Source organism: Carlito syrichta, unplaced genomic scaffold, assembly GCF_000164805.1.
Source record: "Carlito syrichta isolate Samal-C Ts95f unplaced genomic scaffold, Tarsius_syrichta-2.0.1 Scaffold316421, whole genome shotgun sequence".
Lineage (NCBI taxonomy): Eukaryota > Metazoa > Chordata > Mammalia > Primates > Tarsiidae > Carlito > Carlito syrichta.
This window is the reverse complement of record NW_007260517.1, coordinates 57830-84507: the sequence shown is the minus strand read 5'-3', so window position 1 is coordinate 84507 and position 26678 is coordinate 57830. Positions and strand designations below refer to the sequence as shown.

At 43.8% G+C, this 26678-nt stretch overlaps 1 protein-coding gene across 1 annotated transcript in view; it reads left to right on the top strand.

Moving 5' to 3' along the window:
* The window catches only part of IGF2R (insulin like growth factor 2 receptor), a gene marked incomplete at its 3' end in the record, with an annotated part of 92307 nt that overhangs the window by 9305 nt on the left and 56324 nt on the right, over positions 1-26678 (top strand). Inside the window, exons 3-7 of the mRNA XM_008074381.1 lie at positions 8058-8182; positions 9748-9846; positions 17243-17375; positions 20936-21065; positions 23828-23933. Of these exons, the coding sequence (XP_008072572.1) occupies positions 8058-8182; positions 9748-9846; positions 17243-17375; positions 20936-21065; positions 23828-23933 (593 nt within the window). The remainder of the gene's footprint in view (positions 1-8057; positions 8183-9747; positions 9847-17242; positions 17376-20935; positions 21066-23827; positions 23934-26678) is intronic.

Genomic DNA, 26678 nt, shown 5'->3' with positions numbered 1-26678 from the left:
TACTCCTCCCTTGCAGAGCTGAGCACAGTGCCTGCTTCTCCATTGAAGGTGGCATAGTCACTCTCAGTCCACAAGTGGGGAGCTCTCAGACACAAGACAGCATTGTACTCTTGTTTCTTGGGGTACCCTCTTGGTGAGCTGCATATACTCTTCTTTTAGGAATGATACTCCTTAGGGCTAGTTTCCTGGGAACCCTGCATCCACCTGTCCCTGTATGACTGCCACAATGTGAACGGGTACTGAAGAATGTTTGTGGGGGCTCTGCTATGTGGAGACACAGGGGCAAGGTTCCCTGGGCAGGACACCGTCCTACAATGGGTACACCTCAAGTATGGTGCCTGTTGCTACCCCCTGGGTTCAATGGGAAGGCGAGTGACTTGGCACCAGCTGGAAGTGTGGTGTAATGCTCTTGAGAACTTTCCACATCATTTCCTATGCCAGTGCTTGGCTGGGTGAGGGCATAGAAGCTCTCCCTCAGTTTGGTTGTCCAGTGGCCTGCTACAGGGTCAAGGGGAGCCAAAAACACTCCCACCTACCCTTTTAATGAAATACCAGGCCCTTCAAGGTTCCTAGATGATGTCTGCTAGCCTCTTGTTTCCTTCTTTTTATGTGCCCTACCTTCTTTCCGAGAGTTCTCTGTTAGGCTTCATGATTCTCTACTAGATAGTCCATTCAGGTTATGATTATTCTCCTATAACTGCGGTTCTTTCTGAGAACTGGAGTCTGGTGTCTCTCATCAGCCATCTTGAAAAAAAAACCATCTATCATTTTGGATGGAGATTTCTAAACACAGTCAAAAGGGCTTTTTAGAAAGCAATGTTTAGAGTAAGAAGATAAGGCAGTTCTAGGTCTGCTGATTGAGGCCCAACTCCTGTTTGATTTCCCTGTCTCTCAACGAAGAGACTATTTAGACTGAAACCACTCGTAGGAGGGATTTGAGGCCTGGGATAGAGATATAAGAAAGCACCAGGTTGTTCTGAGTTCCTGGGTCAGTCAAGTATTATTTGGTGATATCTTAGGAAACTTACAGGTGAGATGGCCAGCTTCCTCATTGTGATCCCAAAGTGAGCCTTTTGGCCAGTATTACTCAGGTTTTCATTATGAGGAAAAAGTAGTTTTTATCTTGATTTTATTATGCTGCCTTAATATGTTTGCTTATTGGTGTGTTTTGTACTTGTGGTAGTATGCTATAGATATAACAGATTGATGTTGGATGCAGACAAGTTACTAGGAGGGTAATTGGTGAGACTGGCTTTGCTGGACAGAATTTGAGTTTGACCAAGTTCTGTAGGTCTTGAAAGCCAGGAAAGAGAGTTGATATTTTCTGGTAGGTAGTGGATCTATTACAGATTCTTTGTGATGGTAATGGTATAAATGCAAATCAAAGCAATAATAAGATCTCATTCTTCTTCCATTACTTTGTCAGACGTTTGAATGGTTGCATCATAGAGTGCTGGCAAGGAGCCTGGAAGAGGGCACATTTGCATGCTGCTATAGGTAGATGGTTGTCTATAATCCCTTTGGGAAGATAATTGTTGATGTGAGTTTTTATAGTGCCCTCAAGAGCAGTTTTTATATTAAGAAACAAATGTAAGGACCCCAATGCTGGTTTAAACAGTGTTACATTGTTTTAAATGAAAAAAGTCATTAGTTTCTCCTTAGGTGAATGACATTGCATATATGAATCTAGCATATTTTAACAGCATTTTTGTAGGGCCTGTGAACAATATTTGGTCTCATTTGCAGTCTATTTAATCATCTTCAGCACATTTTAAAATGATTTGTATATTTTATATATAGTTGACCCTTGAGCAGCATGAGAGTGAGGAGCACCCACTCCTTCCTTACAGTTGAAAATCTGTGCATAATTTTTGGCTCCCGTAAAACTTAACTACTAATAAACTACTGTTGACCAGAAGCTTTATCAATAACATAAAACAGTTGACAGTTGACTAATACACATATTTTGTATGTTACACATATTACATCCTATATTCTTACAATAAACTACATGCTATTAAAATCATAAGGAAGATAAAATATATTTACTATCCATTAAGTGGAATTTTCAGATCATCATAGATGTCTTCATCCCTGTTATCTTGACATCAAATAGCCTGAGGAGGAGGAAGAGAAAGGGGTTGGTCTTGCTGTCCTGGGGTGGCAGAGGTGAAGAAAATCTGTCTCTAAGTCGACCTGTGTAGTTCAGATCTGTGTTGTTCAGCAGTCAATTGTATTTGATTTCCTTTTTAAGTAGCTCGCATGTCTGATTTAACAATTAAAACTTCAGTATAACAATTCTTACAAATTTAATAGTTTCAACTTATAAATATGATAAACCTAAAGTTCTCTTAGATGTTCTAATATTGTCAAAAATATAAATCAATTGCTTAGTAATAAACTTTGGAGTTATGACATTAAATGTTGCAGTAAAAGCACAGATATGTCGACATTCCTTCAAGCATTCTAAATATTAATGGTTTTAATTTAATCTCCTGAGGATTAAAAGCTATATATCCATTTCAGAAAGTATGTTCCCAGCTCATTTAACTGAGGTAATGTGCTCACTAGGGAGCAATGTTAATTGCAGTTACTCACCCCTGGAGCCTAGAATTCTGTTTGCCTTCTTGTTGACCCGGGTAGGACACAGTGAGTGAATCTGATTATAATTGCTGGTGCCAAGTGACTTCATTTACTTTTAGGAAGTTGGCTCCTGACTTCAGTTGATAGTGATATTGTGTAATTCTTGATATGCACTCAGAAATACAGCAGGTATCTAGGTTGATCACTGGACTGAATTTTTCATCTCTAACTTATAAGATATGAAAATACCTTTTCCTTTTAAACCCTTTTTTGTTTTATTTTTGTAAACCTATAATTCCATAAGATATTTAAGGTAATATCTGGTTGAGTTTCAGATATAGCTCATTTTTAAAATGTGATTTATGATTTCTCCTGACAGCATGACAATATCTGTTACATTTTAAAACATATTCTTATGATTTACTTTTGTGACTTTAACCAATAGAAGAAACAGTACTATACATAGATATTTGTACAGAATTTTTCTTGTAGCATTATTTATTGTGGCAAATATGCTGGAACAATCTGACTGCAGGGATGGTTCAATAAATTAGTGGTCTTTTTCCTGACTTACTTGATTAAATAATATCCAAAAAAATATTCATTTATTAGCTGTTGAGGTTACTTACCACTGGGGCCTGGAATTCTGTTTGGCTACTGTCATATTCAATTTGACTACTGTCATATCTAGGCACTAATCTAGGTACTAGAAATGAATCAGTCATGAAAACAGACAAAAATCCCTTTTCCCACATTCTAGTGGGGTGGGAGACAAACGGAAAGATAAACAGTGGCTAAGTAGTTTTTAAGAATGTGATGAATGCTATAAAACAGAAGAGGAAGGGAAGTCAGGAGTGCTGGGGGCTCAGGGTGCAAGGATTTTAAATAGAGTAAGTGTTGCTGAGAAAGTGACATGTAAGTAATAAAAACCTGGTGCTGAGAGCGCAAGCCATGTGGATCTCTGGGGGAACAGTCAGTACAGGGGACAAGAGGGGCAGCCAAGGGGTGGGGGTAATAGCAAGAACAGAAATCACTTTTTAAAATAGTGTTGATATAAAGAGCAGAAAAATGAAGCAATAGCTGGAAGTAAAAAATTGGACAGAGGATTAAAAAAAAAATCTGGTAAAGTAGCATGTTAATAGTTTACAATGAAGGATATGATTGCTGAAGTAGGTGGCACAGAGGAGCGAGGAAAGACTTGCTCAAGCATGTAGGTAAATGGCACAGGGCAAGTTTTCTGTTTGGCAGGCTGTAATTGCCGCGGCGGCTGGGTGAAGATGCGGCAGGGAGGCTGCCTGCAAAGTTAGGATGGCCAGGCTTTGCAACCTCAGCAAGGCTGAGTCGCTGTGGGCTTGGCCGGGCTCGCAGGCGCGGTCTGGTGGTCCCGGCACACATAGTCTAGAGGTTCTGGCAAGTGTGACCGAGGAACGCCAGGGAGTGCCGGCTGGAGAGCTTGCTGTGGCATCGTGGTCCCTTAGAGCGCGGGTTGGTGGGCCCTGAGAAAGAGGTTTGGCCAGCGAGGTTTGGAGAGTCCCCTCAGAGCTGCCTGGTGAGAGGCTGTTTGGTGAGAGCATCTGGTGGACATGATCTGGAGTGCTTGGAGTCGCAGCTTGGCTGGCCCGGATGTCCCTGCGGGAGCGGTCCCAGGCCTGTCAGCCATAGTGTAGAGGGTCCTGTGAATGAGGTCCGTCGGGTTCGGAGGCAGCCGGTAGGGCATAGCCTGGCGGGCTATTGGATGTGGTCCAGCGGGTCGGGTCAGCTTGGTCTGGAGCACTCCAAGGTGCGCCCAGTGGAACGCCAAATACCGAAGTACCAAGGTTTTGCAGCGAGAAAGGCTTATTACGAGTCCACTGATACAGAGACGGGCGAAACACTCAAATCTGTCACATCTGTCTCCTAAGCCGTGTGGTTGGTGGAATTTTATAAGCGTGGGGTAATGAGACGTGATCTGGTTGGATCGTGCAGTGGAGGTGGTGCCGGGAGGCCAGATCTGATTGGGTCCTTCCGCGGGTTGCTGCCAGGGCTCCACCTGATTGGATCCTGCCATGCGGTGTCCGCATCTTAAATCAGTCCCGGTTCCTCTGGATGAGCACTTAGGTTCCGCCAGTGGTTTCACGCTTGGCTCATCTGGGCATGCTCAGGTTACGTGAATTTCAACTCGGAGTCCACAACCACTAAGAAACAACTCAACACTTTGTAACATAGAAGTTGAACCTGATTGGGCGGAGCAATTACAGCCCCCGCAGGTGCGGCCAGTCAGGCCTGGCGAGGGCGGGCTGGAGCGCTAGGGGTCGCTGTGTAGCCGTTTAGCGCATCCTAGGGAGTGGCTGTGGGTCTGGTGCTCTGGCCAAGCCCGCAGTCTTTCCCCAGCTCTTGTCCTGGGAGGGCGGCCAGGTAACCACTTGCTGTGGTTCTCCATAGCCCCCCTCCCCCGATGTCCTGGTCTACAGCCAGTCTTGGGCTGGGCTTTGTAGGCAGTGGGACGGCGACATGGATAGGTGTACGCCACGCCGACAGGGTCTGACCCAGGGCGCTGGAACCACACAATCCCTCCTGACCTGATTCCAAGACCCTTTTCCGTTTTCTTTTCAGGACGGGTCCTGCAAGTTACGAGGGACCTCCAGGAGCTCTTGACACAGAGGGATCACAAGAAGCATATATAGGGGTCCCGAGGTTGGGGATTGGTACTGTGGCCTGCGAGGCTGTCCAGAGATGTTGCCTGCCTTTTGGCCGCTGCGCGCCGCCCTCTATGCCTTTTACATTCTCCAACCGGTGCGCAACCTTGGGCCCCGAAAGCCCCGCCTCCTGTCCTAGACACGCCCACTATGGGCTGGGCCGTGGGGCGCTGTCCTGGCCCAAGAGCCACGTAGGCAGGGGTTCTAAGCCCTTTTGACTGAGCCAGTAGTAGAAAAGATTTTAGAAAAGATCCTGGGTGTTTTCGGTAGGGAAGACCGATCCTGGCAGACCTTTGCACGCAGGCGGAGACAGAACCGTTGTTCGGTGAGCCTGGCACTAACGGGGCAGCCCTGACTCTGTTCCTCCTTCTCATTGGCATCTTATTTTTCTTCCTATTTTCTTCTTTCTACCCTCCCGTGTACCCCCCCCCACACTTTAGATGTTTGTATAGAATCGAATCAATATTAGAATATCGAGTTCATACAACATGCTCATCATTAATCCATGGACTAACCTTCTCCTTTGCTTGAAAAAAAGAACAGTTTTTTAAAATAATGTAGTGAACTTTGTTTCTAACAAAATCGAGGATCTTGACAATAACCACTATCTATGTGTTTTTCCCTTCCCCCTTTACTTTCCACTAGAAGTAATCATTAGCTCGCATTCTTTTTTAAACATTTTTAATCCTAACTTCCAAAAATATGTATGTGTATGTAATTAACTTTATAAAAACGTGTATCATGCTTTGTAACTTTTTGGGACTTCAGTGTTAACAATAATGTTACTAAACGTTATTATATTGTTATCTTTCACTGTGGTTTATTCCTTCTAACTGCTGTAATATTTTATTGTGTGGACCTACCAACATTAATTTATCCACTCTTTTGTTGTTGGGCCTTTGGGTTGTTTCCAGGTTTTTGCTATTGTGAAGTGTGCTAGATGTTTTTTTCATGTGTTTCCTGTGTTGCATGGTTTTCTCTTGTGTGTATACCTAAGTGGAATAGCTAGGTCATAGGGTACACGCATGTTCAATTTTAGGACATAATGTCATGCTGACTTAAAAACTGTGCTAATTTACACTTCCCCTAGCAACACAGGAGAACTTTGGACCATCTCGCTTGCAGAACTTGGTCTTTAATTTTTGTCAGTAGGGTGACTGTACATGGTATAATATTGTAGCTTTGATTTGCAATTCTTTGATTATCAGTGATATTAATAATCTTTTTTCACATATTTATGGATGCACATTTTTCTTCTGTTTGATTAATCATGTCTTTATATTGGGCTATCTATGCATGTGACCTAGAATAGAATTTTTTCTTTGCATTTGATATTAAAATTCACCATAATATGACTAGGTATGAGTTTTGCCTTATCCTTTTTGGCATGTTGTATGCTATCTCAGTCAGAAAGTATTCATCATCCTTTATTTCCTGGAATTACATATTGAAATGTTTTGTTCTTACTTGTTTGCGTGTGAGTATATATAGATATTCTTGATGCCACTTCTGTGTATCTCCCAGTTTATAACTTATTTCCGTTTTCTTTAAGCTATTTTTTGATGACTATAAACTCCCAAGTTGAGTAGGTTTTCTAAGTAGTGATTTTGAGTCTTAAGAAATCTTTTTCTATCTTAAGATTTCTACCAAGATTTAAGTTTGGATTTTGATGTTTACATCTTTAATCCATTTAGAGTTAATTTTTGTATACAGTGGTAGGTGGGGATCCAGTTTTATCTTTTTCCATATGGATAACCATTTTGTTTCCAGTTCCATTTATTTAGCAGTCTCTTCTTTCCCCCATAATCTGTTACTTCTTTCTTTCTTTCTTTTTTTTTTTTTTTGAGTCTCACTTTGTTGCCCAGGCTGGAGTGCAGTGGCACGCTCCTGGCCACCACAGCCTCGACCTGCAGCAGGGCTCAGGCACTCCTTCCGCCTCAGCCTTACAAGTAATTGGAACTACCACACCTGGTTAATTTTTTGATTTATTGTAGAGACAAGGTCTCACCATGTTGCTCATGCTGGTCTCGAACCCGCAGGCTCAGGCAGTCCTCTCACCTCAGCCTTCCAAAGTGCTGGGATTATAGGCTTGAGCCACCGCACCTGGCCTGTTACTTCTTTCATAATCAAAGTTTGATGTACACATATGTCTCTGTGCTCTCTCTTCTAGTCTGTCAGTTTATTCCTATGCCAAACCCCATCCTATTGATTTTATATAGATTTATAATTCTGAATTATTATAGTAATGTCCCAAAAAAACTGAGTTGTAGCCACTCTACTTGGAGGTCTTTCTAAAGAATTATGATTTTATAGCATGTGTGATAGGAAGTATTGAAGCATTTCAGCTGCTGAATTATATATTCTGATTTATGTTTTGAAGATCATAGTGGTACAAGATGAGTGGGGCAGGGGAGTTGTGAGGAATGAGAGTACAGTGGAGGCAGGAGACCAGTTGGGCTAGTACAAGAGTACGTGGGAGAGGTGATCGTGGTTTTCATGGTAGTAGAGATGGAGAAATGTGGATGAATTTGCGATGGAGGTACAGCCAGTAGAACTTTCTGAAGCATTGAATATGGTAGACACAGGACAGGTGCCACTCAAGGTAATGTCATGTGTTTGGGTGGGGAAGCCACTCCTGAGCTGGAAAACTCTGGGGAAAGACAGTTTTGTTCATTTATCTGAAAGTTTTGTAAGCTTTGAGATCAATTTTAGTGCTAGTTTTAATTTACTTTTCCTTGGAAATAGCTGTATGATTATGTATGTTTTATGGCCCGTGCATTTTCTTTCCTTTCCTAATAGGCGACTCACTTTTGAAAAGTGCAACCAAATCTCTTCTGGAGTTCAACACGACAGTGAGCTGTAAGCAGCAAAGCTCAAACCACAGAATCCAGAGTAGCATCACATTCCTGTGTGGGAAAACCCTGGTGAGTCCACAGAGTCGCTTTATTTTTTTTTTGTTAAAAATGTCTGCCCCTTGGGTGTACTTGCTTTAGAAGTATCCCAGGAAGAATAAGTGAGCAAAATTAAAAACACAGATAAACAAACTCCAACCAAATCATCGCCATCAAGAACCAGGAAGCCAACAAATCCCAAACTCATAGTTACAACTTTTAAGTAAAACCTGGACCACATCCTGTATAAGACTGCAGTTCAAAGTGATTAATATGTTAAAACTCAGTGCACTGTTTCATGTTCTTGTCACAGGCATTATTCTTTTTTTTCTTTCTAAAACCTCTTCTCCTAGCATTTCATATTGATAGGTTTTAGGGCAACATGTTTAGTTTTTTAAAGATTTATTTTTCTTTCCTCATTTACACTAAGTTGGAGAGACCAACATCTGTTTAGGAGAAGCTCTGACCAGTGGGTGATGGGTCCCAAATTTTTCAATATTACTTGGCATATAAAGAGGACATCGTTGTGTAAAGCATTCTGTCTGTTCTTACTGTGGGCATATTGTATATGACTTGTTGACTTTAATCTTTAGTTCTTAGAAAGGGACTTGTAGTAAATAATTGTTAGCTTTGGAGAAGCAATTGGTATACAAATCCTATGAGTGTTCTTGTATCAGAGTTAAGAACCCCCTGAGAATTTAGAAAAATAAGGCTGAGTGAAACTCACGTGGCTACCAGATTGCTCTAAAACATATTTAGAATTTGAGGCTGTGACTGTTGCATCATTGACCCACAGCGTCTCATCTGAAGAACTTTGAAGATAAAGTGAGTTGTTAATTTTGGACCAACCCATCAACTGTACGTTGTACTTATTGAGATCTTAAACAAAATAATCTATTTGCAATGGCCTGAAAGATGAAGTTTTACGTTTTAGAATAAAATGTGTATCTGTGGTTTTAGCTTTAACTAATTTCCTTTAAGAATTCTGTGTTTACCATACAAGAAATAGAACCATGAAGAATTCCCTAGATTTGCACATGCGGGTATAGAGGTCAATTCCTGCTGTGGCCTGTGTCAAGCCACAATGTTTGGAGTTTGCTCTGATCATTAACAGGAGGGGCTGCCGATGAGCATCTGAGTCGAGGACAGCACTTGCTTCGTGGTCTGCTGGGTGTTCTAAGTCGGTCAGATGCAGATGGGCTCCTCACAGGGGCCTCTTACAGGGGCCTCCTCACAGGAAGCATGAGATCACATTTTTTGGCTTTGATTTCTTGGCACATGGTTAAGAGAACACTTGGAGTTTTGGAGGAGAATGGCTCGGAGGAGTACTTCCCATGAGCTTACTGTACTTGCATAGCTGGGGCAGTAGAACAGTTTTGGATCAGTTATGCTCACATTCCAACATGATTTCGTGAAGCTTTTGTCCCAGAATGTTCAGGTTTAGGAACCTCTTGGGACCTCATTTCTCTAAAACAGCTGTGTTCCCCCTTCTTACTGCTGCTTTCTTTATGTCAGTAGCATTTACCGTGTTCTAAATTTAAAAAAGAAACTTCATAATATGTAGTACAGTAACTTATTTTAATTTTATTTTTAAATAGGGAACTCCTGAATTTGTAACTGCAACAGGATGTGTGCACTACTTTGAGTGGAGGACCACTGCAGCCTGCAAGAAAGACATATTTAAAGCCAAGAAGGAGGTAACAAGAGAACTTTAAGGTTATGTGCTTAGGAAGTATCCTCTGGGGACTTCTAAGATTTGAAATATTGATTCTAACCTTTTAGGATGAAAATTGTTCTTAGTATTCAAACTCCATTTTAGCAGATAAGCCATGTGATTTAATTATTAAGACTTTTCTGGGTAGTTCTTATTTGTAGGTTAAGGGCCTTTAGAAATATAACACGATGCAATTTTGGGTCCAGATTGGAAACGGCATAGCTCACCAATAGAGAGCAAATTAGTTCTTGAATTCTGGTACTGTGCAACTCATGAACCAAGTGACATGGTCAGGCTTGTGTTTAGATTCTTCCCCTCTGCCTACAGGAGACATCTATGACCTGTAGCCTTCATCTTCCTTTGTGTCTGGCTTCCTACCTGGGGTACACCCCACTCTCAACCAGTCCTTTCAGCCTGGTTTTGTTGTTAAAGCCCACTGTCCCTCGCCTCGGCCGGGGAGTGACTTCTGGTTGCATTGTGGGTCCAGGCCAGGTGTCCCTACCCCTTAAACTCTTTGCTAGCTCACCTCAGAGACTAGCTTCTTGTTTTTGTTACTTCTACTCTTTCTCTGTTATTTGAACAGTGTTCTTTGGTCAAGCCAACCTTTATATTTATTTTGTATGGTATGATGCTTTGAAATATGTGTACATTGTGGAATGGCTAAATTAAACTAATTAACATATGCATCACTTCAACATGCCATTTTTGTTGTGAGAACACTTAATATCTATTCTTAGTGATTTTCAGGAATACAGCGCATTGTTTTTAACTAGAGTAACCGGATCTCTTGGTCATTCTTGGTGATTAGTGAAGCATCCTCCTCCCCCGCCTGGCCCGCTGGGGCTGCCCTGCTGCTGACTCTCCTTGGCCCTGGGACAAGCAGGCAACATTCCTTCTCCCACGCCCCCACCCCAGATCGTAAAGGCTGTTTCCTGTTCTTATCTCGACACCAGTCTTAGTTGATTGATTATTTTCACTTTAAAACCATTAGTTTTCTGTTTATAAGGACTGAGTTCAAAGAATCTTAGGATATTAGGAGCTAACAAGTAGTAGTAAATCAGTAACTCTTACTGGTGACCTTATGCCATGTAGTTTAAGAAAGGCAAAAAGAGATTTTTTAAAAAAATCAAATCAAGTTGTGAATAATAAATTATCACTGATTTTTCAAATATGGTAATCTTATACAGGAAAAGACAGTCTGATATGGAAATTAAAGTGACAAAATGTTATCTCCCGGAAAAGAGCGTAACAAATGCTTAGTGAAAAAAGAAAGTTTAAAGTAAAAAAGAATTAAGGCTGATATTTAGGAAGTGGTATCAAATTTACACTTTTATATTTTTGTTTTTATTCTTTTTTTAGAGATAGGGTCTTACTCTTACTCAGGCTGGAGTTCAGGGGCTTCATCATAGCTCACTGCGGCCTTGAACTCCTGGGCACAAGCAAACCTCTCAACTTAGCCTCCTAAGTAGCTGAGACTACAGGTGTTGCCATCATACTTTGGCTAATTTTCTGTGTGTGTTTGTGTATTTTTTTTTTTTTTTTTTTGGTAGAGATGGCGTCTCACTGTGTTGCTCAGGTTGGTCTTGAACTCCTGGTCTCCTCCTGACTTTGCCTTCCCAAAGTGCTGGGATTATAGGCATGAGCCACCGTGTCCAGATTTAAATTTCCCTTTAAGTTTTAAATCTCAATTTTAAAACTAAGGTTAAGCTGTTAGATGATATACTGTTAGTGGGAGAAAAAGCATCTCAAAGCTGAAATCTCTTTGGGGTATGGGGGTGAGAGTGAGTTGTCCCAAAGTGTCCAGTTGGCTGAGTCTGAGTTACTTCCTGTGGGAGGCTGGAGATTGTGACTTCAGAGAGCCTGGCCTTTTGCTCTCCTGTTAGACCTCAGACTTCTCCCAATCCCAGCGATGTTTTCCTGGGCTCTGATTCTCCAACCTGGTTATGATACCCATTTTTTAATGTTTTACCTCTTACCTCACTTCACTGAATTGATAAGTGTGTCTTCCACCACGTAGGAAGAAATTGCTTTCCCAAATAAGGAAATAACAACTTATTTTCTGTAGGTCAGAAGTCACAGACTGCAGTACCTGGGCAACATCCTGCCCTGGCCCTTTCTTTTGTATAACCCCAGAGCCAAGAATGGTTTTTACATTTTTACAGGATTGTAAAAACCAACCAACCAGCCAAGAACAAAGGGATATGCGACAGAGATCTGTGTGACCCACAAAACTCAAAATAAATCTACCATGTGGTCCTTTATAGAAAATGTGTGCTGATCTGTGTTCTAAATAGTTTTGGGGTGGGAGTAGGCGGTATAGTCTGTGTTTTTCTCAAAACAAGGGTATTTAATTTCTCATAGAAACTGATGGAAGACACCAGAGAAACATTTGTAATTTGTTTTTGCTTATCATCTGCTCAGGTGTGGCTGGCAGCTGGTGCTGTATGCATTCCATTTCATTTATGGAGAGCCCATTGTGGGCTGAGCAGTGGGAGCTTCCTTGCATTTTGGGAAGGTTCCTGCTTTTAGGGAGCCTGTGGACTAGTGGTGTGGAGGAGGACGCATTTATACTCACTAGCTCACTTCTTTCTGCCTCAGGGATAGATTAATTTGATGGAAAGAACTGAAGCGCATAATGACTGCTAAAACTGGAGTGCTGTCACCGCCAGCACATCCTCATCAAGCAGGAGCCCTTTCTTGTCTTCAGTGTGATTTGATTACACCTTATAGGCTGCGGTATGATAACTTCCAAAGATATTGGAGATTTTGTATACTTGTAAAACACTCATCATTCCTTAAAGAAGAAAAAAGCCCTGATGGGTTTCATGCCAGTGTAGTCAGGGTTTCGGCACCTTATTGATGTCTCATTTCTTTTATTTTGTTTGGTCAAATTTAGAATGATTTGCTGGACAAAGACCTGGGTAGTTTGAAACAGTCCTGTTTTTTTTTTTGAGTTGGAGCTGCGCTTTGTCACCCAGGCTGGAGTGCAGTGGCACACTGCTCACAGCCACCGTAGCCTTGGCCTGCTGGGCTCAGGCAATCCTTCTGCCTCAGCCTTCCAAGTAGCTGGAACTACAGATGTGCACCACCATACCCAGCTAATTTTTTTATTTTTTGTGTAGATACAAGGTCGCATTATGTTGCCCAGGCTGGTCTTGAACTGCCAGGCTCAAGCAATCCTCCCACCTCGGCCTCCCAAAGTGCTGGAATTACGGGTGTGAGCCACTGCACTGTATCACCAGTGCGTTTTAAAACTACCATTATGTGCTTGTTCATTGGATCCAAGTAGGGGTTTTTCTGATAATTATTTATTTAATACATTACATAAAAACATCTCCTCTCATAGCACTGGCCCACTAGTATTTGTACCAGAGTTATGTAAGTAAGATTAATATCCACACAGCATTGACCACGCTAACTCAATGTGTGGTGTGTTGCAGCCGGCAAACAGCCTCCTTCCAGGCCGCCACATTCCTAGCCTTGTACATGTCTCCATTGCCCTGTGCACTGTAGCTGGAGGTAGGAGGACGTTGCCCAGCAGCCTCGACTGCTTTTCCAATGCACACTCCAGCCCTGTGCAGCAGGGAGCTGGCAGGAAGGCGCTGGCTGCCCTGAGTGGGCTTCCTGTAGATCTTGCCGATGTGGAGTCCTCCAGGTGTCTTGGGAAAATAGAACCAGTTTCAGAACCAGGACTTCTGTCAGGAGTGGCCCATCATTCTCTCTTGCTGTGAGCTGTCTTGTTCCCTTTTCCAGTACAGGCTTTCTTTTTGCTGGCGAAAGAGCTGTTCTTGTCTCAAATCCCTAGTCAGCCAACTCACTGCCTTCTCGAGTTAATGTTTTTGGATGATCCCGCTGTGAGATGACAGGCTTAAGATTTGTGGACTTGGATACTTGTGGTTGCTTTTCACTGCAGCCCAGTTGGAGTCTGCGGTAATAACTTTCTTTTATTTTAATCGTCTTTCTGCGTGGATGTGCCATAGGCTCAGGCTCCTTGTGCTAGTGCCCTCTGAGGACTAGCGACTCCAGCCCCCTCTGTTATCAGCGGAATCGCTCATGTGTCTGAGAAGCATTTTAGGCGAGGGGGGATTTTGTTTTATGGGTATGGTTAAAATGAGTTCAGGCGCCCGTGAGGCTGTGAGGAGGTGTCAGTCACTTGATTTATTCCGTTAGCTCTTCATGAATCTCTGGAAACAGGACTGGGGAAAGTGGTTAGTGGGTTAGAGCATTCCTGCAGACTTGATAGCGTCTTTCTAAGAAAAATTTGAAAGTTAAATATTAAGCAGTTACTTTTATAAATAGACTTGCCTGTGAATTGCTTCACTCTAAAAGATAAAAATTTAGGGATTTTATCCATGGAAAGCAATACTTTGAACTGATTGCAGAGAGCATGAGTTTTTAGACTGTTCTTTAGTAGGGACAGTAAAAATGATGTCAGTATGTTATTTTGGAAATAAAATTTATGGGGGCGTTTTAAGTAAACTCATGGAAGTAGATGGTGTTTACTTGGTGATCAGAGCCTTTTTTATTCTTGGGTACATCTTTGGGCTTCAGAAATGGGCAGAACTCTTAAACACAGGGTCTGACTGGCTGTGATGATGGGTTTTTGACATTTTGAAAATAAAAAGCATGAGTTCATAAGGATGAGTGGGTGGTCATAAGTTAGACCTAAGTAAGGATGGATTGAGATGCCCAGAGGAGGAATTCATCTTCAGATTTATTGAGCAGGTATTGACTGGGCTCCTTCTGTGTTCTGGGTGTTGTCCTAAGACTTGGTTAGGGCTGCTGCAGTGACAAAGCCCTGTCCTGAAGGAGACTGCATTCTAGTGGGAGGACACTGACAGGGCAGCAGGTAGCACTGCCTGGCATTTCCATTGCAGGGCTGTGAACAAAACTAAAGTTAGCTAAGGGGGGCAGAGAGAGGGGGAGAGTTTAAAGATGTCAGACAAAGCCTTGGTAAGGCTGATGTTTTGTCTGAGACCTGAATAAAGTGAAGGAGAGAGCTGGGAGGATATATCCAGGGTCACCAGTCACCTATTCCAGCTAGAGGGAACACTGAGTTTCATGGGACAGAACCATGTCAGGAGGTCAGCATGGAGTGAGAGGAGCGTGACAGGCAAGAGTGATGTCATGAATTTCCTTGTCCGTGTAATGGGAAGGTTCTTTGAGTAGGGAGCATTATGGCTTGATTTAATCTTAAAAGGATCGATTCTGTGATTGTGGAGACGTGGCCTGAGGGGCAGGAGAGCATCACAGCTGGAATTGGGGGGCCTTTAAGAGACTATCACAAGTATGAGATGATAGTGGCTTGGACAGGGTGGCCATGGTGGAGGTGATGAGAAGGGAGTGGATCTAGGGTTTAGTCGGGAGTGAGAACTGGCAGAATTTGCTCATGTTTGGATGTGACTGTGAGAGAACGGAGGCGTTTTGGTCTGAGCAGCTGTTTGAGTGATGGTGCCAATGACTGATGGGAACTCTGGAGTAAAAGCAGATTTCAGGGGAGAAATCAAAAGTTCATTTTAGATATGTTAAATTTGAGATGCTTTAGTATATCCAATAATGGTGGTAAACAACAGCAACAAATAACACTTAAAAAAATGTTTTTTGGGCCTGTTGCCCAGGCCAGAGCTCAGTGGCATGCTGACGACCACTGCAGCGTCAACCTGCTGGGCTCCAGCGATCCTTCTGCCTCAGCTGCTACAGGCGCTATAAGTGCGCACTACTATACCCGGCTAATTTTTGATTTATTGTAGAGGCGAGGTCTTGCAAACTTGCCTGGGCTGGTCTCAAACCTGCGATCTCAGGCAATCCACTCACCTCAGCCTCCCAAAATGCTGGAATTACAGGCTGAGCCACCGAGCCCAACCCACTTAAAATTTAAAAAAAAATTTTTAGTTATCTCTTTATTTATCTAAAAATAAGAGACGGGTCTTGCTTTGTTGCCCATGCTGGTCTCGAACTCCTGGGCTCAAGTAATCCTCCCACTTTGGCCTCCCCACAGGCATGAGTCACCACTGTGCCTGGCCTATTTTTTATTTTTTAATTTTTTGAGAAAGTGTTGTCATTTTTGAGACACTGTCACCTAGGCTGCAGTGCAGTGGTTTCATCATAGCTCACTGTAGCTTCAACTTCTGGGCTCAAGTGATCCCCATGCCTCAGCATCCTGAGTAGCTGGGACTATAGGTGTGTGCCACCACATGTGGGTAATTTTCAAATTTTTTGTCAAGACAAGGTCTGGCTATGTTGCCCAGGCTGCTCTCGGAATTCCTGACCTCCAGTGATCCACTTGCCTCGGCCTCCCAAACAAATAACACTTACATCAACCCGCCAGGAAATGTGCCATGAGTTTTACGTATATTAGCTTACTCAGTCCTTAAAGCAACCCTTTGAGGAAATTACTGTCATTTTTCCAGCTTGACGGGTGAAGAAACTAAGGCAGAGAGGTTACATCCACTCATGTTGATGCTGGGTATCATCAGGGACATCAGAGTTTGAACCCAAGCATCCTGTCTCCAGAGTCTGTGCTCATCACACACAGAGCTTTCCCTGTTGTTGGCTGTGAAAGTCTGGAGTTACAGACTAGGAGAAAGGTCAAGGTTAGAGACAAGGATTTGGGAACCACTGGAAAGTAAAACTGTGCACGAAGTCGCCGGGGGAATGCAAGTGGATGGGGAAGAGATGTAAGCCGTGGCGCAGTCTGCATTTAGTCAGTCAGAAGCACAATGATAAATGTGTCCAGGAGGCTGAGAAAGGGCGGGCAGTGGGGCAGAAGAAAACCAGGGGCCCTGGGTGGAAACCCCATGAAGGCAGGTTTCAGGAGTGAGGAGTGGTCAGTGGCAGCCAGTGCCGTGTGAGACCACGTAGGGCAAGGCCAGGGCAGGCAGCAAGGAGGTTGTGGGTGACCTGGTAGGCAGGGTTCTCCTTTAGTGGGGGACAGCAACCTGACGCAACTGTGCTCAGGGGAGAGTCGGGAAGAGAGGAGACCCTGTGTTGGGACCGTTAAGGGAATTTGCTACAAATTGCAGAGACACAGGATGACAGCAGCAGGGGATGCAGGGACAAGGGAGGACATTTGGAGGTGGTAGACAATGTAACACGTGAGGGAGTTGACCCACCAGAGAGGCCAGAGCTGGAGATGTGGATGAGAGTGAGGGTTGCAGAAGCTCAGCCTCTGAGGAGGACAGAAGAGATGCTGCTGACTTTGGAGGGGACCTGATGTGTTTCATGACCTTTGCTTTGTTTCTTTTGTTGCCAGGGCACAGTATGGTCTGATAGACCCCAAGGAACAGAGACCAGGCTTGTAGATGTTGGCCACAGGCTTTTCTGAGCCACTGGTCCCAAGATGTGTGTTTTAGGCTCACCATTCTCTTCATCTCTTCCAGGTGCCATGCTATGCATTCGATGCAGAGCTGAGGAAGCATGACTTAAACCCGCTGATCAAGCTCAGCGGTGGCTACTTGGTGGATGACTCTGATCCGGACACTTCTCTCTTCATCAATGTTTGTAGAGACATAGGTAGGAGTTTTTGGGGGGAGGGGGTGATGTGGCGCTGGAGTTTTCTTACAAGACTTCAGTATCTTTGCTCTTCTGCCCTTATTTCTGTGTGGACATCTGTCTTACTGAGTGGGTCCTCAAGGAAGCTTTTCCTTGATGTTCTCTTGGCACCTCCCCACTCCCCAGAAGATCCCATGCTTCCTCCGGCCCCTGCAAACTCCGTCCAAATGGTTGGTCCGTTCCATGGTTCTTTCTGCCTGACACTTTGGGCTTCAGGATTCCATGATGAGGGAGGGTTGGTCTAGCCCCCTGTGTGTGCCTGAATTCCTCAGCTTACGGGCTGGTAAAAGGAACAAGGGGTGACAGAGGCCTCAGGCCCTTGTTCAGTGGTGTGTAATTTGGCCCCCGCTGGCATCTTCCCTGGTGCTCTCTGTATGTACTAGAACTGGTGGGAGGAGCTTGAGATTTAGTTGGAATCTTTGCTAAATTAACTAAAGGCTATAACAATGCATGATAGCTATCTAGAAAGGGCCACAGAAAGTTTTAAGTCTTTAAGCCAGCCTTTAGCTGGTTTTTACTGAGCTAGGTTTTAGAAACCAGTTTCTCTCAAGGGCTGTGAATTGCTAGTCCTGCAGGCCAGGACTTGTCTTTTTGGAGTGCTAGGTAGGAGTGCATTTTGCTAAATAACTTTAACTAATTTAGTTGAGTAGTTAATAAAAAAGGTCATGTTTAGTATTTTCCTTATGTTTCTATTTCTTACATAGTACATAACGCCTTAGAAAGTTGACCTTAGAACAGTTGGGAGAAAATTTTAAAAAATAAACTCAGTACATGGGGATATTGCTGGGTGGTAAATAAGTAATTAATTTACAATTGTTCATTAAATTGTACATATACATAATGTACTGTCTTGTTTGTGTATTATTTCTAAACAGTTAAAAATGGTAAATGTATCCCACACATGGCTCTCCAGAAGTGACAAGTGATAATTTTAGATTTTTTGTGCGTCAGGTTATTACATCATTCTTTTGTTCTCCAAGGACAGCTTTTATTGTTCTTTTGGAAAAAGGCTGATAAAGTCTTTGTTTTACATGGGTCTGTAAATTAACTTGACTACAAAGCTGTAGAAGTCTCATCGATTATTGCTGTTTTGATTTAGAAAACATTTGTATTTCTGGTCTTTTATCATTTTGTGGATTATCTGAATTCATTGGATCTTTTCTTTTCTTTCTTTCATTTTTTTCTTTTTCTTAGAGTCAGTGTCTAAGTCTTGTTACCCAGGCTTAAGTGCAGTAGCACTATCATGGCTTATTGCAGCCCTGACCTTCTGAGCTCAGGCAATCCTTCCACCTCAGTCTCCTGAGTAGTTGGGACTACAGGTGTGTGCTACCATGCCCAGCTAACTTTTAAACATTTTTTTGTAGAGGTGATGTCTTGCTATGTTGCCCAGGCTGGTCTCAAACTCCTGGGCTCAAGCAATCCTCCTGCTTTGGCCTCCCAAAGTGCTGGGATTGTAGGCATGAGCCATGGTGCCTGGCCTATATTTTCTTTTTCTTTTTCCTTTTTTTTTTGAGTTGGAGTCTCACTTTTGTCACCCAGACTGGAGTGCAGTGGCATGCTCACTGCCACTGCAGCCTTGACCTGCTGGCTTAAGCCATCCTTCAGCCTCAGCCTTCCAAGTAGCTGGAACTACAGCGCACGCCACCTCACCTGGCTAGATTTTTTATGATTTATTGTAGAGACGAGGTCTCACCAAGTTACCCAAGCTGATTTTGAGCCCCTGGCTCAGGCAGTACTCTCACCTCAGCCTCTCAAAGTGCTGGAATTATAGGCCGAGCCACTGCACCCGGCCTGTATTTTCTTAAACGTTTTTTTTTTTTCTATTTACTGGAAATTTGAATTCAGTTTGAATGACTTTGATTCATCCTAGAGGTGCCCTGGTTTTTGCTCAGACGGTCTCCATTCCCAGGAAATTGCCTTAAGCCTCCAACCAAGTTTGAATGTGACCCTCAAAGCCTTGTGTGTGGCTTTGGATTTGCTGCCATGGGCTTAGTTCCTTGCACACGCAGAGCGCTTGCCTTACTTTTGCCTTCAGTAAGCCAAGCGGTTTGTCTGACATTGAGTCCCTGTGAGAATGCGTTGTCTGTGGCACAGCCACTACTCTGTGTGGAACAAAACAGCCATTGAGGAACATTTCATAACACCACCTGTGTTTGGAGGGCTGGGGAGGGGGGAGGTGTGCTGATCTCATTAGCTGACTCTTATGGCAGAAGGTGTGATAACCCTGCCCCCTTTAATCAATAAGACTGTTAAAACTCAAGGGAGGTAATGTCATTCATTCACTCAGGGGAGAAAGTTTCTTTGTTTTTTGTTTTTTTTTTTGAGCCAGGGTCTCACTCTGTCATCCAGGCTAGAGTACGGTGGCATGCTCACAGCTCACCATAACCTCAACTTCCTGGGCTTAGACGATCCTTCCTCCTTAGCTCCCAAGTAGCTGGGAGTACAAGTATGCCCCACCATACCTGGCTAATTTTTTTGATTATTTGTAGACACAGGATCTCACTGTGTTGTTTAGGCTGGTCTCGAACTCCGGGGCTCAAGCAGTCCTCCCTCCTTGGCCTCCCAAAGTGCTGGAATTACAGGCAAGAACCACCGTGCCCATCTGAGAATTTTTGAATCCCTTATTCTGTGGTGGGCTCTAATTTAGGCACTGGGTTATAGCACTGAATACACCACAGTTCCTGTTTTCCTGGAGCTTGTAGTCAAGTAGGAGACACATAGCGAAGTAAACCCAAGAGTCTACTGCATGAAGATACCAGGCCACGGAAAAAGGATACAGGGTAAACTGAGGCACACTAGGATCGTCATCGCTGTAGTCTGTGAAGTCTGGGTGTTGTTCTGGGCACACCTCCCCTGAACCTGTGAGGTGGCATACCAGCGACTGGATAGTTGTATAGTTAGCTCAAAGTTACAGTGACAAGAAGTGGTCAACCTAGAATTTGAACCCAGAACTGTGGGTTCTTTCCATTCACTTATGGAGTGCCTGCATTTTGTTTCTTTTTTTTTTTTTTTAATGAAGCAGAGTCTCTTTCACACTCACAACCACCGCAGCCTCGTTCTACTGGGCTCAGGTGATCCTTCTACCTCAGTCTTCCAAGTAGACGGAACTACAAGTGCAAGCCATCACGCCCAGCTAATTTATTGTAGAGATGAGTTCTCGCCGAGTTGCCCAGGCTGGTCTCGAACCCCTGGGCTCAGTACCTGCATTTTTAGTCTCTTTCTAGCTTGAAAGGGGATAATGCCAAGCTTTATGTATCTCAAGGAGGAGGTGGAGGCATTCCTTAACTACAAATAAGTACTAGTCCCTGTTTACTGACACCTCTATTGTGCCAGCGCAGGGCTGAGCTTCATAGTGAGAGGACAGTGGCTTGCCCAGGGCCTCAGAATAGTTGCTTATGGAGACTTAAAAATTCAGTGATTTGTTGAACGGTCCCTTGGACTTAAGAGTAAGTGTGATTACTACTGATAATCACAGCAGCTCCTGATGCTTCATCTGACTTAGGCTAATATGTGATTTACAGATTCACTGCGGGACCCCAGTTCACAGTTGCGGGCCTGTCCCCCCGGCACTGCTGCCTGCCTGGTAAGAGGAGACCAGGTGTTCGACGTTGGCCAGCCCAAGGAAGGCCTGAAGCTAGTGCGCAAGGACAGGTCAGTCTGGGGCTTGGCTGCTGCTGGCATTCTTACTCCTGATCTCAGGGAGCTGGGAGAACAACACCCTTTTCCAACAGGGCTTGGGATAGTCCCAAGCAAAATCGCTACTTCACATTAACCTGTAAGGTCCCTGGTCACTTCTGTCAGTCACATAGGCCAGTTTGCTGGTTATGGTCCGAGTAACGCTCAGCTGCTCTCCCTTGATTCCAGTAAATCAAAGGGGCAGGGAACTGGTAGAAAGAGTTTTATTTCTAAATTTGAATCCAGGGGGCAGGGCCGACTTTTGGCCTCTTTAAAATGTTTTTCCTCCCCCTTTTACAGTCAGTTTTATGAGTTCAGGTAGTTGGTACTGATGCATTGACTACGTGACTAGCAGAGCATTGTCTAGAACCTAAGTTACAGCCGCATTTTGTCAGTAATGACATTTATGGTCCACATTTCCTGGCGCCAGTTACCAGAGGTATCTCATAGCTTTTTATCAGCAACACCCGGCAGAAGCGTTCATCAAGTTTGCTATAAGAGTAAAGGGAGTTAACGGCCTAAGACATCATACATTGTTACATGTTGTTAGACACAAAAGTTATACACATCACAAGACTTACCATTACATTGATACAAAAGTTATCCAAACCTGGGACTATTAAGAAAAGGGAGTAAATGGGGATTTACATCTCTCAGTGAATTGGGCACAGTCTGCGGGAAGTTAAGTGTTCTTTGAAGTTACTTACTGGGAGTGCATAGGAGATAAGGGTCAGTGCTTCTTTTATTAACTCTCAGGAATGTGGGTATGTTCAGGAGCTCTCAAATACATGCCGTGCCCTTCTCTGGGGGTTGTGGCAATATGGGCAGACAATAGTGGGTCTCTGTGTCATGCTGGTTGTAAAAATATATATCACGATCCCATCCGTAGTACATACATGTATTTGCCTCATGAAGTGAGCATTCTGTAGCTTCTGTGAAGTTGCTTTCTTTTCTGTAGTTTTCTGTTCTTCGGAGGGCAAATGACAGGAGGGGTAGTCGACTGGTGACCCTCACTGGAACATGGCGGGCACCCTGGCTCCCAGCAGGGGTTGGTATGTGCTGTTTACACAGACAGTTCTGCTGCCTTTGAGCCTTGACCTGCAGCAGTGTATTTCTCTAGTGTGTGACACATGGCCATGTCCTGAACTGAGATCAAGGATTCTGATTTTCTTCCCGTTTGAGGGGCCTTTAGTAGACACATTGTCATGGCTTGCTCTAGTCTGGAACTAGTGACATGTCAGGGTGGTTGTAGTAGTGGTGTACAACATCTGCATAATTATGGATTGTACCTCTGTTCATAGAAAACACTAGATCATAAGCTTGAAAAATGTTTGGAATTTTCTGTGTGTGTGTGCCTGCATTAGTTTTCTCTGGCTGTCTTAAAAAAAAATACGACAGACTGGGTTGCTTAAACCACAGAACTTGATTTCTTCACAGTTTGGAGGCCAGAAGTCTGAGACCACAGTGTTGGCGAGGTTGGTTTCTTCAGAGGCCTCTGTCCCTGGCTCTCCGTGTGTCTTCACACAGCCTTCCCTCTGTGCAGGTCTTCGCTTCTGATAAGGACACCAGTCACACTGGATTAGGGCCCAGTCATATTCACTGACATACCTCTGTAAAAGCCTTTTCTCCAAATGTGGTCACATGTTGAGGCCTGGCTTCGGGCTTCAGCATAGGAATTGGGAGATGAAACAGTTCAGCCCATAGTAGCATCTCCAAGTAACAAATGGGTACTTCTTAATGCAGGAGCAAATGAGTGAGGATGTAGTGAGATGAGTACATTGAGCAAGACCTCCAGCTTGTCTTGGGAGAAAAGGCAGATCATCTATTTTCAGCTGTTCCTTCCAGGCGACTGAGAATAGTAGATATGTTTCACGAGCCCTAGCGAAGGGAGCTGGCATGTCGACTGATGGTCTGGGCGATGGAAGAGAACCCCAGTTCCGAGATTTCTGGGCTGATGCTCTGGGGTATCTTCAGATTAAAAAAAAAAAAATCTTTGGCTTGCACTTAGAAGTTGTTTATAGAGGAAATGATCCTGTAGCCTTGTGGGCAAAAGTGGACTGGGCCTGCTTGTCTGTGTTTGTTTTGTTAGCTCATTTACAACATTTCTGTTTGTTTGTTTTACTCAAACAGCTTTTCTTCGTATATCAGATTTAGATGGTGGTTACTTTATTTTTAACAAAATAATACCCAGCTGAAATTTACTTTTATTTTTATCTATCTGTCTGTCTTTCAGTCTATCTTTCTATCTATCTATTTATGTATTTTTGAGTTGGAGTCTCAGTCTGTCCCCCAGGCTGGAATGCCCTGGCATGACCACGGCTCACCAAAGCCTCGACTTTCTGGGCTGAGGCGATCCTCCCACCTCAGCCTCCTGAGTAGCTGGGACTACAGGCATGCCCCACCATGCTTGGCTGATTTTTTAAATTTTTTGATAACTATCGCTATGTTGCCCAGGGTGGTCTCAAACTCCTGGACTCAAGTGAGCCTCCTACCTTGGCCTCCCAAAGTGCTGGGATTATAGGCATGAGCTGTCGCGCTTGGCCTGAAATTTACTTTTAAGTTCTTTTTTTTTCAAAGGGAAATTAAATAAAATTATTTTATTTCTAGCTTCTTCTACCTTTTAATATTCTTCTGTTGCCCTTTCCCCCCAAGTGAACGAGCTGAATGCTTAGCAACATATTAATTTGAATGTCATTTATGTTTTTGTAATATGCTTTTTCTCAATGTGGATCACACAGGCTTGTCCTGAGTTACGTGAAGGAAGAGGCAGAAAAGCCAGATTTCTGTGATGGTCACAGCCCAGCAGTGACTGTTACATTTGTTTGCCCGTCAGAGCGGAGAGAGGTAAGTGACTTGACTCTGGCTGATCAGAGAGCAGTGCGTGTTAGCCTGGGTTGCCTCTCTGAATGCATGTCTGGGTTTGGGGCCAAGCGGACCAGTGTATGGGCAGTGGGGAGTTATCCAAAGAGAATGGTGGACTCTCAGGAGGAGATGAGTTTCCTGGGATGGATTCTGCACTGGTGTGAGACTCACTGGGGCAGAGTGTTTGCTTTTTGCTGTTTGCTTTTACACACCGACCCAGAGGGTCTTGACCTATGTCAAGGTGGGCTGGTGCTCTAGTCTGGGTGAGATGATTTTAAGTGGTTCATGGACAGGTTTTTAAGTTTTATAGTTAGGGTGATTTTAGCGAAGAGTTGAAAAACCATAAGCATGCAAAGCCTGTGATTTCTTGTGGGGAATTTCCCTCCCTCCCTTCCTCCCCTTCCCCCTCCTCCTTCTCTCCTCCTCCTCCCCCCCTCCCCCACCTCTTCCTTTCCCATTCTCCCCTGCCTGCCTTCCCCCCTCACTCACACTCACAGGCAGATTTATTGCTCTGTCCTCTGGCTGCTTATCAGATCTCCAGCACAGTCGTAAATTCCTGGAGGGGAGCTGCTGGATCTCACTAGTCCTTGAGTCCCCATTGCCCAGCGGCCATATGTCAGTTTGCTGTGTAAGTGTTTTAACAGGGGCCAGGTGCTGGTGGGAAGGAGGCATCCCCCAGGGAGGAAAGGGGTAGGGCTTTCCTTTAGTTTATGTCTGCCTTTTAGTAATGGAATGAAGAGGAGCTGGACTCTTTTGCCAGAGAAATGTACTCCCTTCCCCCCAAGGATATGTGGCATTTGCTCTGATTTCAGGCTGGCTTCTGGCCCAGTGTGCGAGGGATATGCAGCCAGAAGTGCAGTCCAGGCCCAGCTTTCCATGTTCCATCCTCCTCTGTCCACGTATGCAGTCAGCTTAACCACGGCCTGACTGGCCCATGCTTGTTCCGAAAATGAATGTTGAGGAATATTTACTTATACTTTCCATCTGTACCTACAGATGTGAATTGAAATCTTTTAGGCCTGTGAGATATTCTAGGCTGGTAGTGATATCAGTGTTTTCCTTTTTTGTTCTATATTTGGTAAGAATCATTTTATGCTATGATAATTAAGAGAACTGGGAGTTTCCCTCCTTTTTCCTCCAAGGGTAAGGGAATTTTTTGTTTGTTTTTTTTGGTGTTAGAAGAGGAGGCTGATTTATTATTAGTGGGGCTAGAGGTTCCTTTTCTTTCTTTTTTTGAGTCGGAGTCTCACTCTGTTACCCAGACTGGAGTACAATGGCACACTCATGGCCACTGAAGTCTTGACTTGCTGGGCTCAAGTGATCCTTCTGCTTCAATCTTCCAAATAGTTGGAACTACAGACACATGCCATCATACTCAGCTAATAGTCTTGATTTATTGTAGAGACAAGGTCTCACCATGTTGCCCAGGCTGGTCTCGAACCCGTGGGCAGTCCTCTTGTCTCTGCCTCCCAAAGTGCTGGGATTACAAGCGTGAGCCACTGCACCCTGATAAGGTTCCTTTTCAAGCTTAACTGTTTGCTGGGCAGAACTTAAGTGATGTGCTTGGATGCTATAATACTTGGGAGGTTTATTTAAGCACTTACATTGGCTCATTGAATGCTTTTAGGAGTGGATATTTATTAAACATTTGCCTTGGCATATAAATCTTTTTGAAAAAAGTTTTATACTATAAATTCACCTGTTTTTTAAGTACAATTCCATGGTTAGTAGTATCTTTACAGAATTGTGTGACCATCATCACAATCTAATTTTAGAACATTTCCATCACCCCAAAGAGAAATCTCATGTCCATTAGCTGTCTTTTCCTACTCCCTCCTCCAACTCTGGCAACTGTGAGTCTTCTTTCTGTCTCTATAGATTTGCCTTTTCTGGACAGTTTATATAAATAGAGTTGTACAATATGTAACTTTTTGTATCTGGCTTCTCTCACGTAGCACTCGGCTCTGTTTGTCAGACTGCGCTGAAAGCATTGACTTTGAGTTAGTCAGAAGAGGGTTGCGCTTGCAGCTCTGTGACTTACAAATTGTGTGTGATCCATGTGTAAAGCTGGCACTTAGTACTGTGCCTGGCATGTAGCAGGTGCTCAGTCAATGTTTATGGTAATGGAGGGTGCCTAGAAGCAGCACAACTACTCCTGGTACTAAGACCTGCAAGACACTTCTCCCAAGGACACTTAAAAAACATGGCAGCAGCACTCCAGGGAGCAGTGACCTCACTAGCACCCTTCACACCAAAGATGAGTGCACCAGCTCCTGCTCTGTAAAGGCAGCTCTCTGGCAGCGAAATGACAGAATCTGGGTTTTGACAGAGTGATGTCCTGGCTCCATCTGAGAGCAGATTTGGGTACAGATGAGGTGTGGTGCCCAGGACCCTGGTGGGTTAATGGCTGTCTTCCCGGATGTGTATGTGTGTGGTGGTGTTAACTCAGCATTGGAGCTTCATCATCCCTGGGTAAGCGCCTCTTGTGGAAAGCGGTGAATGCACCATTCACCCCTCACAGACGTTGCCAAGGTCATAATGATTGTCAGGTGCCAGAGTCCAGGGTGTGTTTGCTGGCCTAAGCTCAAGTGTCACTCTGCAGGTGGCTGGAAAAGAAACAGAGATGTTATAAGTAATGGAGGTCGTCAAATGGAAAAAAAGTTAAGGAAATATATTTTTAAAAAGTAAAAGTAAATGGGGTTGTTATAAGTCAAATAATCTTAATGT